Genomic DNA, 14,052 nt, shown 5'->3' with positions numbered 1-14,052 from the left:
CAACAGTATCCAAAACGGTATACTTGTCGAGGAGAACGATCACTGAGGATCTCTGCACTGCCTGCTGGTTCCCTTTCCGTCCCCTGACGGTAACCCATCTACCTTCTTCTTTTACCTGAGGGGTGACTACCTCCCCTCAATAATCCCCTCCACCTCCTGAATGATCTGAAGTTCATCCAGCTCTAGCTCCGATCCCTAACAGAGTTTTCAAGGAGCTGGACTTCGGTGCACTTCCCACCGATGCAGTCAGCAGGGCCATTACTGGTGACCTTTACCTCCTGTATTCTGCAGGAGGAGCATTCAACTGCCCTAACCTCCATTCCAACTATTCTCAATTCCCAATGAGACTTTGGAAAAACTAAAAGAAAATAAAGAAACCAGTCACCTTACCAATTGGTGTACAGGACCTTTATTTTGGTTAGAGGACGACGATGGGTGGGGGAGACAGCCCGAGTAGTGTTTCAAGTAAAACAACCACCAAAATGTAAAGTCTCACTTACCCAGCAGTCCCGTGTCCACTCCTGCTGAGTGTGCACTCACCAATACACGAGGTATACCTTTGTATCTTTTAAAAATGTTACCTTGCAGTTGGGCCTCTGCTCCTTGCTGTCACTCCTCTCACTCCAGCTGTTGCCAGAAAAAGGTGAAGAAGACTGAACTCTTGAAGTAAGCTTTTATACCTTTTAAAGTTTAAGACCCTTTGGTCCAACTCATCCATGCTGACCAGATATCCTAAATAAATATAGTCCCATTTGGCCCGTATCCCTCTAAATCCTTCCTATTCATCCCATCCAGATGCCTTTTAAATATTGCAATTGTACTAGCCTCCACCACTTCCTCTGGCAGCTGATTCTGTCCACGCACCACCCTCTGTGTGAAAAAGTTGCCACTTCATCACTTTTAAATCTTGCCCCTCTCGCCTTAAACCAATGCCCTCTAGTTTTGGACTCCCCCACCTCAGGGAAAGGACCTTGTCTGTTTATCCCATCCATGCCACTCATGATCTTATCAACTTCTGTAAGGTCATCCCTCAGCCTCCAACGCCGCAGTCTATTTAACCTTTCCCTATAGGTCAAATCCTCCAACCTTGGCAACATCCTTGTAAATCTTTTCTGAACTCCCTCAGGTTTCACTACATCCTGACTATAGCAGGGACAAGAAAGATCTGATATGGTTACTCCATAATGCTACCTACCCCCCAAAAATCCTTTACCCCTTCCTGGATCTGTCTGCCTTAAAAATGCTCAAGGGCTCTGCTTACATTACCTTTTGTGGAAGAGTGTTGTAAAAACTCAAGCCTCTGGGGAAAGTACTTATCCTTACTTCTGTTGTAAATAGGACACCCTGAGTTTGAAACTGTGACCCTATACCCTATACTAGAGGCGGTACCTCTTCCACGTGCATCCAGTGAAGATCCCTCTTAACTTGCCAATGGGTATATGCCTAACCTGTCCAATTTTTCAGAGTAAAGCAACCCATGCACTGCACATATTTGACTAATAAACCTTCTCCGAATTGCTTTCTCTGCATTTGCATCCTCTCTTTATCAAAATATGGATTGCTTCCTCAAAGAGCTTTAATTGGTTAAACATGAGTTTCCTTTTATGAAGCCATAACGATTCTGCCTGATTACCATGAAATTTTCTGAACGGACTTTTGTAATGGCTTTAGTAATACCTGCCAGTAAGTGCCCTCGTCGGCCTGTGGCTTCAGCAGTTTTCTCATGCCACTTCTCCAGACTGATTTAAAACAACCCATTCAATTCATCCACCATCTCATTTTCCATTACTAATTCTCCAGATTCACTTTGTAAATGATGGATACTTTAATTAAATGATAAAGATCTATAGAAACCTTACTGTCTGTGTTTATGCTTTTTTTCTTCTAGTTTAATTTTCCCTCCTTATTAATTTTTTTAATCATCCTTGCCTCTGTTTATAATCTATCTATTCTTCCGACCTGCTATCCATTTTTGTGCAATTATAGGCCTTTTCTTTAAGTTTGATTGTATCTTTAGTATAGTAAAAATGGCTGCTGAGTCCTCTGTTTGGAATATTTCTTTCTCATTGGAAAGTATTATTCTGTGTTTTCTAAAATGACCCCGTAAATATCTGTTATTGCATCTCTATTGATCTATCCCTTAATCTCATTTGCCAGTTCACAGTTTTGTTTGCATAATTGCACTAATTTAAGTTTAAAATGCTCATGTCAGACAGCTTCTCCCTTAAATCAAATGTAAAATTCCGTTATATCTGCCTCTTGGATGCCTTCACTACAAAATTCTTCATTAATCCTGCACAAGGCCAGCTCTAATACAGCCTTCTCTCTGGTTGATTCTAGAGCACGAGGTTCTAAGAAATTGTTCTGAAAACATTCTATGTACTCGTGTAAACTACCCATGCACATTTGATTTTTCCTTTATACTCCATCCTATTGTATACTTACTACTAAGTGGCCTGTGCAGCAGTCCCACAGGTGATTTCTTGCCTGTATCATTTTTCGTTCCATCCAAATCACTTCTACATCCTAATATCCTGAACTTGAGTTATCTTGGTCTGATCACTCATATACCTTCCCCTGTTGTCTGCCTGACTGATTCTTTTGCTCAGCCTCATGCTCTTATTCAATGCTTCCATGATTGCTGAAAAGCTGCTGAATGAAGGAGATTGCAGAAGGTCTTTGACAACGCTGTTGTGCTTATCTGGCTCTTGAAGGTCCGGCCTGTGACTGCACAGTTTTGCCTTGGGCAAAGCACATTGTCGTGGGTGACAGAAGTCTATACAGGGGCAAGAGCACTTGTGGAGTGATAGCAGTGAGAGGATAATGCTGTCACCCTGAAGGCGGACAGCAGGTTTTGTCTCTACAAGATCATTGCCACCTCATGGAGCAAGGCACCATTAATCCTTGGTGGACAGATTCCTAGAAAGCTGAGAGAGTGTTAATGTCCATTCTATTTCACAAAGTAGTCCGACAGGTATGCACACCTAACATTCATTTTAAGATATTTGAATGGTTGTCTGTGCAGAAGTTTAAAAGGGGTTGTGCAGTGGAATAAACAGAGTGCATACAGCAAAACATAAATTGAGAGATCAGTACCCTACAAGTTATTTTCGAGCACTGGTTTCTGTAGCCACAGTGGTACTAATTTGAATCTGGATGACAACAAGCAGAGATTTCATGACCTCGAGTCAGTGCTTCTACAGCAGCATTCATTTGTTTGGCTGTATTCTGCCTGGGTTCCAGTGGAAGCTGTGTTATAATCCCAGCTGATGTTATGACTACCTGGTCAGATCCAGGCTGAAATATGGCCTGATGTGTCATATTTTGTTTTGTTTTTGGTTTTAACAAGGAGGTATTTCACTTGAAAACATACAGTGGTGCAGATTTCGGTTTAACAATGTGACACAAAAGAAATGATAAAATAGTATAAACAAAATTATTATTATTAAATGTACTATAATTATTAAATATAAATTTAAAGATTTTTGTATTGCAAGATAAAATAGACTGTCATTAATCCCAAAAACCCACATTTACTGTCCTCACACTAGACAATTTCTTCTACTTCACATCATTTCACTATGGCTTCAGTGCATTATTCTTGAGAATCTGATAGCCACATACTGAAACCATCGATCAACTGAGCTTCGATTTTCTCGCTTCAAATAATCCTTTCAGAGTTTAACCAAAAGCATCTGATCAGGAACTTTTAAAATATACTCTTTACATTGTGGTAATCTTTTTTTAATTCTCTGAAACTATATTCCTTTCTCAAGATGAAATGTTTATCACATCCTGCCTCAGAAAAGACTTCGACAAAACTGTTCAAATTGATACTGTAACATTTTCTTACAAGCTATAGGTGTTTCCCCTAACACCAAAACAACTACTTGTGAATTTCCTATATGATCGCCTAATATGTACTACACTGTTTGTTGGCTTGTAAACAAAAGCTCATTTATCTCCTGGAAATGTCTCTCTCATACTTCTGTTTTAAAATAAATCACCATGGCTACAGAAATATTTTAATCCCTTCAAACTCTCAGAAGACCCACATGCCACTAATTTTAAAATTCAAAATTCCAAACTAAATGTTAGTAAAATGTTTAAATCACATGTCTTACATCACAGTTGTGATTTTTGCTATTTGATATTTCATGTTGGCTAAGTCCACAGTTGCATTCCAGTAGTCAACCATTAGTAGCATACAAGAAAAGGTTGTTCCAAACTGTGCTCAAAGACCTGTGCCAATTGAAGATAGACTCCTCTATGTTCCTTGCCATTGGCATTAATCATTGTGGTATGGCAGCCAATTTATTACAGCCTGTTTTGTGCCTGCCTAATAGCAAATTTTTTTCCTGTGTAACAGCCTGTTGAAATCCTCATCCAAGTTCTCTGCAGCAAAAACACATTTTTTGACCTCTCTCACTGAGGAAGCTGACATACAGGTACCCTTTCCTGTGGTTACATTACAGCTCACTTACCACATGCGGCTGGCACCCCTGAACTATCTTATAATGTATGGGGAAGTGTTTGTCTATATGTGACCAGTTGCTGAGAGTTTGAGATCAAGTGTTAGAGTTCTTTTGTATTCATCTTTTCTTTCTCTTGGCTTCAACCTCCCACACCATTGCTTGGCACGGTATCAGTGTTGGATGTCTGAAAGTCTTAAAGCATAAAGGTCAAGGTTGAAATCAAGAACTGGAAGAAAGCAAGAAGTGTATAGATATCCTGTCTCCTGACTGTAAACCATAATAGATAGCAGCATGAGAATGAAGTAGAATTTGAGAAGGTGAGTTAGGCAGCAATATGCCATGATTCTATATGGTTTCCACCCTGCCACAGGATACTGCCTCAGTCAGTGCTGTTCCACAGATGGCCATCACTGTCTCCTCAAGAGAATTGTGTGCAGGTGCAGCCTGTCCTCTCAGCTAGCTACAATGACTAGGTGTGAGGTGATTTTTTTTTCTTGAAAGACAGGGGAACCGTGTCAGTGATTATGCTGCAAAATGGTTAACTGATGAGATTGCTACATTGGAGACTGCCAGCTATGAGACCTGGCTGCAGCTTGAAGGTAGTGCTAAGTTTATGAGGGTGGGTTGAAGCTATGAATGTGGGGAGTATTTTGTAGTTTGTGGAATTTGTTTTTAGAGGATTGAAGAGGCAATGGTAAATGCAGTGTGAGGTTCCAGTGGGGTTGATAGGATATAGCATGTGAAGGGGCATTCATTGACCTTGGCTTCTGTAAGTTCAATGAGTTTTTAAAAGCACCATTGGCCAGGCTTTATTGCTAATAAAAGCTACTGCCTTCCCACGACATACCTAGTGGGCATCTTGCTTCCTTTCCCCCTGAGGATAAAGGATCTTTCTCTCTTCTTGCAATGAGACCCCCTGTACAAATTAGAGAACATTGGACTGTTCTTAAGTTTGTTTTGCCTTTTTTTGTCAGTGTTTTCGTTCTGGTCTTCTCCTCCTCCTTCGTTACCACTTCCAGGCCTGTTTCACCAGAAGCTACCTTGCCTTGAAATACTGCAAGCTAGCTTTAAATGGTGCGACCTTCACCTGAACCTGAGACACACTATCACTCATCATTGTATTTAGTGCAGGTCTCCAGGCCCAGATCATTATAATTAGCAAAAGCACAATTTTTGAAAGCCCATCTCTTTAATGGGCCTGGAGGATGAGCATCTTGAAAGCCATGCTTAACTTCAGGTGATGGATTCTATTCATTTTAGTCTCATCTAACTAGAACTCATCATGAATTTAATTTTCAACAAGTCTGAAGCAAACAGGTTCTTATTGCCATCAGATATATTTTGTTCATTGCTAACTAAGTAAGTTCTTAGTATTGGAAGAACTGAGACACACTATCCTTTTTCCCTGCTGTTGAAGCCTGAGTCCTACCTTGCCTTTACTGTTGACTGACATGAGAAATCCATTTGTAAGCCAAACCCAAATTTGCTTCCGTGGATCTGCCAAACCATAGATTCCCTCTTCACTGTCATGCCAGACCACAGCACTCTGACTTCAGGGCTGCCCCTCAATGCAGCTAAATCCCAGGCTTTCTCACTACACACTGTTGACCAGGTATTTATGTACAACTAATGCATTTTAATTTTTTGTTATTCTGAGATTTAAAGTAGAAAGATGTTAAGGAGTTGTGTGAAAGAATCCATAAAAGCAATATTTATAATTTAATGGGATAACAGATGAGTTGCAGAGTCCCTAATTGTATCACAATTCAATTTGCATACTGAATATTTTAAGAATTGCTGTTTGATAATGGAAAATAACATTGCCATTAATATCCATTTGTAAATTATTCCACATTTAGCATTTCTGCTACCTACAAGAGTGTAATTATTCATTCATGGATGCAGTACCTGAGCTTAAATTAACTCAGACGTCATTATAATTTCTTGTTTGTTCGATGCTGCATACTAAATATTTTTTTCAGAAATTTTTCCAAAACACAGTTAACACATTATTAGTTTCAACTTGTAATACACCTTTAAGATTTGCAAAACTTTTAAATGATTGAATATAGGATTGTTCGCACAATATACATTAAATATCAGTTTGGGCTGTGTTCTTTAGTTTGTTTTGCCTTTTTTTGTCGGTGTTTCCATTCTGGTCTTTTACTCCTTTGTTACCACTTCCAGGCCTGCTACACCAGAAGTTACCTTGCTTTGAAATAGTGCAGGCTAGATTTAAATGGTGCTAGCCTCACCTGAACCGGAGACGTGCTATCACTCAACAATGTATTTAGTGCAGGTCTCCACAGCCTGCAAACAAAAACAAACAACAAATACTGGAAAACAGAAATTGCTGGTAACGTTCAAAACGTCCAGGCAGTATTTGTGGAGAGAAAGCAGAGGTAACGTTTCAGGTCCACTGACTCTTCTTCAGAACTGATTGTGGCTGGGTAAAGGTTAGTAGAGGTATGAAAGGTGGGGTTTGGGGATGTAGGGGAGGGGAAAGGTGTAAATGATAGGTGGCGGGCGGGGGGGAAGAGAGAGAGAGAGAAACAACTGGGCAAACCGAGAAATGGGTACAGTTCAGCCAGAGAGAATGAATAACTGCTGATGGAGAGGATTGGTGGCTGGCAATGGGTTGTTGATGACAAGGTCTGGTGTGTGGGGTTTGGGGTAAGGACATCGTGGAAGATACTCAGACCCTAAACGTATTAAATACGATATTCAGTCCTGAAGGCTGCAGGGTTCTTAAGCAGAAAATGAGTTGCTGTTCTTCCAGCTTCATCTGAGCTTCACTGGAGCATTGCAGCATGCCTGAGACAGAGATGCTGGCCGGGGAACACGGTGGTGTGTCAACATGGCAGGCAACTGGAAGCATGGGGTCATTTTTACAGATAAGAAGATAGGTGTTCAGCAAAGCAGTTGCCCAATTTGTATTTAGTCTCTTCAAAGTAGAGCAAACCACAGTGTAAGCAGCGAATATAGTAGACTAGATTGAGTGAAGTGCAGGTAAATCGCTGCTTCACCCAGAAGGTGTATCTGGGATCTTGGATAGTGAGGAAGGTGGAAGTAAACGAGAAGGTGTTACACCTTCTACAACTGCATTGTGAAGTGCTGTCAGTTTGTCGGGAGATGTTAGAAGTGGAGGAGTAGTTGACCATGATGTCCTGGAGGGAACAGTCCCTGCAGAAGGCTCACAGGAGAGGGGAAGATATGTCTGGTGGTGAAATCCCACTGGAGGTAACAGAAATGGCAGCTAACGATCCTTTAGATGTGGACGTTAATGGGCGGTAGGTGAGGTCCAGGAGCATCCTATCGTTGTTGGGGGGGGGGGGGGGGGGGGGGGATGGGGTGAAGAGAGTTAGGGCCGAAGTGTGGGACACAGCCCAGGACCCTGTTACCCACAGTGATGGAGAATCCACAGTGATGGAGAATCCTTGGTTGAGGAAAAAGGTGAACATTTTGGAGGTCCCTTGTTAAAGTTAGCATCAGAACAGATGTGACAGAGAGGATAAACTGGGAGAATACGAGCAGCTATTCATTCCCCCCAGCTGACCTTTATGCATTTCTTTTTCTATCCAGCAGTTTTTCTCTCTCTCTCTCTCTCTGGGCTCCTTCCCCATCCCCTCAACCCATCTTCAACATTTCTACCAACCTTTACCCATCTATGGATGGACCGGAAACATTAACTCTGTTTTCTTTCCACAAATGCTACCATGCCTGTTGAGTTTTTTCCAGCAATTTCTATTTTTGTTTCTCAAATGAATTTAATGTTTGACAGTGTTTTTTTGAAATAACCAATCACATTTCTTTTGTCTCAACAGATCCAAACTGGATTTAATGATGGAAACAGTAATGAAGTTTATCCAAATACATTAAATAACATGAATTGCACACAATTAGGTCCTCAGACCCTGCACAGTCATCCAAAAGAGCCTGGATCCTGTTCTGATCAATCATCCAGTGGCTTTATGTAGACAAGCATAGAGATGAGTGTCCTGTGAAAAGTGTGGAAATGTTTTTATGTTGCTTGCTGAAGAGACAGACATTTGTATCTACAATGCGAAAGGACACAAAGCTTCTAAATGAAACCTTGTAAGGATTAGGAGACTGATTGCAATGTGCTGCTTTTTATTTTAGGCCCTGCAGTCTTCAGATTTTAAAGAAAAGTGCTATTTTATGAACAGGATCTCAATCTGGTTTCTTGCACGAAAAGTGCAATATCCTTTAGAATTTTTGTGAAATGTGAAGTTCCACCTTCACAGCAAATGAGCTCTTTTGAAATATTCTATTAGACTTTGGGCAAAAGAATTCAGCAGTGTTAATTTACGATGGAACTACTTTTTGAAATATCTGTAAAAGCAGGTTATCCCATTAATGAATATCAATATATTAAAAGCAAAAAAAGTTTATGTTCATATTTTTTAATCAGATGATTTTGCCAAATGGGAATGACATTTGCAAGAATGCCCTTTACAGGATCATGTATGAGAGATGAAATCTTTGACATTCATTTTCCTTTTCACTTTCTTACCATAACTATAAATATTATGGCACTTTAATGCAGTAGTAATTTAATTACAGCCTGCTGTACCGTATTGAAACCATAAGAGATATTTTCTCTTCTGTATAACAGCTGGAAGAAAATATTTTTAAAAAGTTTGATTATATTTAAGCATTTTTGTCTCAAATTGATGCAAATCTAAATATTTGTACTAGCTCCCTACCTTGGAAATTGAAATAATAATTCAAACTCAGATGACTTATGGCCTTTTCCGAAATGGTGGCCCATCAGTTCGTGTAATAGAATTTTGAAACCTCCTATATCCTGTTGGGATAAACCAGCGTAAATTATTTGTAATAACAAAAGGAAATCCTATCTTCAAGAAGAATACCAGATAGGAATATTGGAATAAATAGTTAATTCCAAATGCTGGAAGGACTTTTTTAAATAACAATGTCCATTGATTACAATTATTAATTGTGAAGGTTATTCACTCACTAAAGCACGTATTTGTTAAACCACATTTCATATCTTTCTTTTACAATGGAATTCTATTGAATGTGCATATTGGTTTAGAATAAAATATTGCACCACTAAAAGAATTACAGATGTTTGGTTCATGCCTTCAGGGGAAGTTTAGTATCAGGAAACAACCACTGATTACAATGGGTATCTTTAAAAGAATCTGAGCAGCAATTTTTTTTCCTCTCCCTCTGCTTAAATAAATTGCACTACTGCGCAGACTTCAATGATGGAGGCCTTTTTTTTCTCAGACGGTATGTCTTAACAATTGTCATGGAAACCATTGCCACCATTGTTTCCTTGAAATACTACAGAAACAAGTTTGAAATGGAAATGATCCTTTTCTGGTTGTAGTATGCAGGGATGTATCATTTTTTAAAAAAGTAGCACTCTGAAAAGTCGTGCCTCTTCCCATGAATAATAACACAGTCCAATGTATGTTTTTTATTTTAAAAATGTCCTATGCAAATATATTTTTCCTATAACTGGCTGTTTTACAGATTTTGACCGGTCTTCCACAAATTGCTTGTTTGCAGCATGTAACAAGCAGACAGTATTGAGGATAGTTTTGTGAGGGTTTCCCAGTAAGAAAAGTTTGGGGTTTTTTTTTGCAGTACTTTTGTGAACATAGCATGTATGTGCTATAAGTATCCAGCCTCGGTTAACATACCTGTCCCTTGTATTACACTCTTCAGGAAAAAGAAGCATTCTTCACATTAAAAAGCTCTTATTAATTCAGTGAGCAGTGAAAATAAATGACTACAATAAAAGTTTGCTTTAATTATTAAAAGCTACCATTTATAGTTTATCAAAGTAAAAATGCTTTCAATACATTAACTTTATCTCACAGGTTTTGTAGACTTATAAGACATCAATACTGATGCAAAATGTATCTCTTTATTTTAAGTGATTGTTACTCATTTTGTACATGTTCAAATTTACACTTAATTGTCCTTGTGAAAATAATTTTATTTTGAAATGAATTTGTTACATTTTTAAATTTTGATGGTTGTATATACAAAGAAAATCAAAACAATAATATGCCTGGTTACTGTTGTGAGACTTCTAAATATTCACCGAGTTTAGTTGTCACTACCTGTTTTCAAATGGATAATTTGAGCTGGATGTTTTAAATTTGCTTGTCACTGAACAGGAGACCTGATATGAGTGCACTTCAGAACGGAAGCATTTGTAATCACTCAAGTAAAATGAGCATTTCATATCTTACACTTAATTTTAATTGGATTTGAAAAAGGATATTTTAATCAGATGACTCTTTTCCATTTTCCTTTTAAAACAATTGCACAGAATATGTCCTTATCATTATCATTTATTTTTGTAACCTGTTCCAGACTGATGAAACTCTGGAATAGTTACTTAATAACATCTAGCACAAGTACTTAATATACTGTGTTGCCTTCATTGTCAGAACCCATTGCACTGTTTATGAAACTTATGAATATCCATGAGTGGTGTAAATATGCTTAGAGTTTCCAAAATCCAACCGTAAAGTGTTGTGCATATCAAATTAAAAGAGATCTGCTACATGCTGAATTATCTAACTCTAAATTGGTCTAATTTTCCAACACCATTGCATGTTTCTGCACAGGTTCTGAAAACTGTGAATAGTTTCAAATTACAAATGAAGATGAATAGCAGTGGTCATGGCACAGACTGCTCAGGAATTACATAACCAAATCGTGGTAAAGTTGCAACGCAAATTCTAATATTTTATCATTGATCATTTAGTGTAAAGATTGTTTGTTGAAAAATATTAAATAATATTCAAGGAGATGTTTGGTACATCGGTTCCCCAAAACGCCTGATAAAGTGCCAACTAAGTGGCAATCTGAGGTTGGATTTTCCCCTCAAGTTACTGAACTCTGTCATTGAGATCAATTGTGAGTCAGGAGCATCACTGTCACAAGATTGTCATTTATTGTGATTTTCCCTGTGCCAGCTGATTATTGGCTTAAAAACTGAATATGCGTCCAATTAAGAACGATAGGCTGGCTTTTGATGTTGTAGGTTCAATCTGAGACTTTCCAGTTTCTAAACAGCAGAAGGAAGTAACAGAAGACGACAGAGAGGGGATGCTTCATGATAGAAGCACCATTTTCCCAACATCTTTTTTAATTTAAACTACAAGGTGGCTCTTGCAGATAGGTTGCTACAGTTTTATTCCTACTGTACCCAGGGAAGCAGAGAGGGTCTGCCTGGTGACCTGTCAGGAGTATTGCTCCTACTACCCATTCCCACGCCAAGCCCAACCTCACTCGATTCTGTAACTGTGAGTCTGCCTCCGAGCAGTTAAACCAGCCCCCATGACCTGAATCTGGAGCTGACCAGAAAAATCTCTCAGCCTGTCTTGACAGGTTTAACGTGCACCAATCCCATCTCTGGATAAAAGGGCCCATGACAAAGTTGTATGGGCAAACAGGAAGAGCCAAAAACTCCCCTATTCCACTTTTTTTAAAGTATGCACTGTTGCCCTGGACATTGTCACTGTCCATTCATAAAGACTATGCAACTGCATAATTGGGGGAAATCAGCTGTTCCTGTGGAGACACCCTGTCAGTGTAATGAGTCGCCAAAGCCCTGGCAGTCCTAAGGGATCAAATGAAGATTATCTGTTGTCTTTTTTTGTAAACTCTTGGTCACTCCTTAAAGTCAAGAATATGGTTTAGATTTTTCTGGGCCTTGTGTATAATGCAGTCAGCGGAATTGCTGAGTGAGTGCAGGAATTCCGGAGAAACTCCATTAATATCTCTGCCAGCCATTTAGGAGACAGTTTAAAGGACATCTGTAGTGCCAGGATTCACTCTATCACCTTTTTCTAATAGTCATCCATGTAACAATTCATTGCAGGTTTTCTTCAAATCAGGGATAATGAGGCAGGGCCTTTTCTTCCTGAAGGCATACTCTCAAACTCATCCAATGATCATGTCACATTCCTTATAATGTATCTTCCCTGGAGCTATTGTCAAATTTATTTCCTTTATCACAAATGTGAACCGTATGCTTCTGTCGAGTTAGTGCAGGTTTAACTGATATCACATCAAACAATTTGATCAACTTTTCTGTTCCTTAATCGTGGGTAAAACTGATTTTTGTAATTAATTTCTCAAATCAATTGCAATTGGTTTGTTTTATAATCTTATTAATATCTTATAATTGTTCTGTAAAATTCAAGTGATGATATTGTACAAAAAAGGATTGAAATTCATTTTATAGAAGGGTTTACAGATGCTCAACTTCAGAGAGTTCCATGAACAATTGTCTTTGAAGATATTGGTTTAGTTTACCCTGTAGGAGAGAGGCGAAGGTCACCTTTCATTCAGGGTCACTTGTATTGTCTGATTGGAGACTAGACTGATTATATATGAAATATCAAAATATCTGTCAACACTATTCACTGTGAATCATAACCTTTAGTGTAGAGAAGAATTTTAAGCACATTCTTTCCCACTTTGTAAATCTAAGAACTGGTCTCCAGAAACATTGTGTGTTTTGGAATTGAAGTGCAAAATTGGTTTTCATTGTAAATCCTGAATAACATTTTTAAGGTATGTGAATGTGATGAACAGTAGCTAGGTCTACAAACACTGTATTAAAGGTTTAAAGGGACAGCATCATTATTGTACGAGAGTACAATACTGTTTGCGAACTACAGCTGTATCATATTATAAACTATTAAGCCAAATGCAAAGTACCATGTTATTAAGTGCCAAATATTCAGTACTATTAGTGTACTGTTGTATCAAAATTTGCTTTTGTTGTACATTTTAATATAACTACTTATGTTTTGCCCTATATTTTATATGGCAACTGAGCCTTAGTATATAATGAGATGGCAAATGCACTAGAGCCATAAATATTTAGAAGTACATAGCAGTTTGAATTCTGCTCTTTGCTCTTTTGTTAAATGTGGTGTTCAAACAGTATTACTGCAAATATTTCTTGTACATTTTTGACCTCCATTTGTTTTGCTCACACATTGCTATGTCCACATACACACTGTACATGTTTCTCTTAAGTATAGTTTGTAACAAACTCACTGACCTCCAGTGAAGTTTGTAAAATTTAAATATTGTAATAAAAAGTTACTGAACGTGAATTGGGTTGATGATCATTTTATGAATAAGATGTTTTAAAATATCTAAGAAAAGACAATGAAATACAATCACTTATGTATGAGGGGATGAAAGCATGTAATTAAAGCACAGAAAGAAAGCAACCACAATAAATACTCTCAAAAATATACAATTAAAGAATGAAATACGCTTCACCCAATCTCAAAACTAAGTTGTGTAGTAAGCAGTTCAGGTGTGTGTAAAGGTCTGATGCCAGAGAGATCTTTCCTGCACTGGTTTGAACTTCAAGTAAGTTATGGTGACTGAGGTCAGAATCTGTATGAATTCGTAAAGTTCCTTTAAAGTAAAAGACCATCAGCGAACTGATATTTGGTGATGCAGTCATGGGTATACAGTGAGTACAGTAGGGGGCTGAGTAAGCACCCCTGAGGGGCTCCAGTATTGATGCTTAGGCGTT

At 38.5% G+C, this 14,052-nt stretch overlaps 1 protein-coding gene across 1 annotated transcript in view; it reads left to right on the top strand.

Moving 5' to 3' along the window:
- LOC132815680 (aryl hydrocarbon receptor-like) overlaps nt 1-13,618 on the top strand; it is a 194,975-nt gene extending 181,357 nt beyond the window's left edge. Inside the window, exon 11 of the mRNA XM_060824733.1 lies at nt 8,300-13,618. Coding sequence (XP_060680716.1) covers nt 8,300-8,452 — 153 coding nt within the window. The 3' untranslated portion in view covers nt 8,453-13,618. The remainder of the gene's footprint in view (nt 1-8,299) is intronic.
- Nucleotides 13,619-14,052: the final 434 nt, after the last annotated feature.

Source organism: Hemiscyllium ocellatum, chromosome 5 (genome assembly GCF_020745735.1).
Source record: "Hemiscyllium ocellatum isolate sHemOce1 chromosome 5, sHemOce1.pat.X.cur, whole genome shotgun sequence".
In the NCBI taxonomy this organism is placed as follows: Eukaryota; Metazoa; Chordata; class Chondrichthyes; order Orectolobiformes; family Hemiscylliidae; genus Hemiscyllium; species Hemiscyllium ocellatum.
This window is presented reverse-complemented; position numbering and strand designations above follow the sequence as displayed.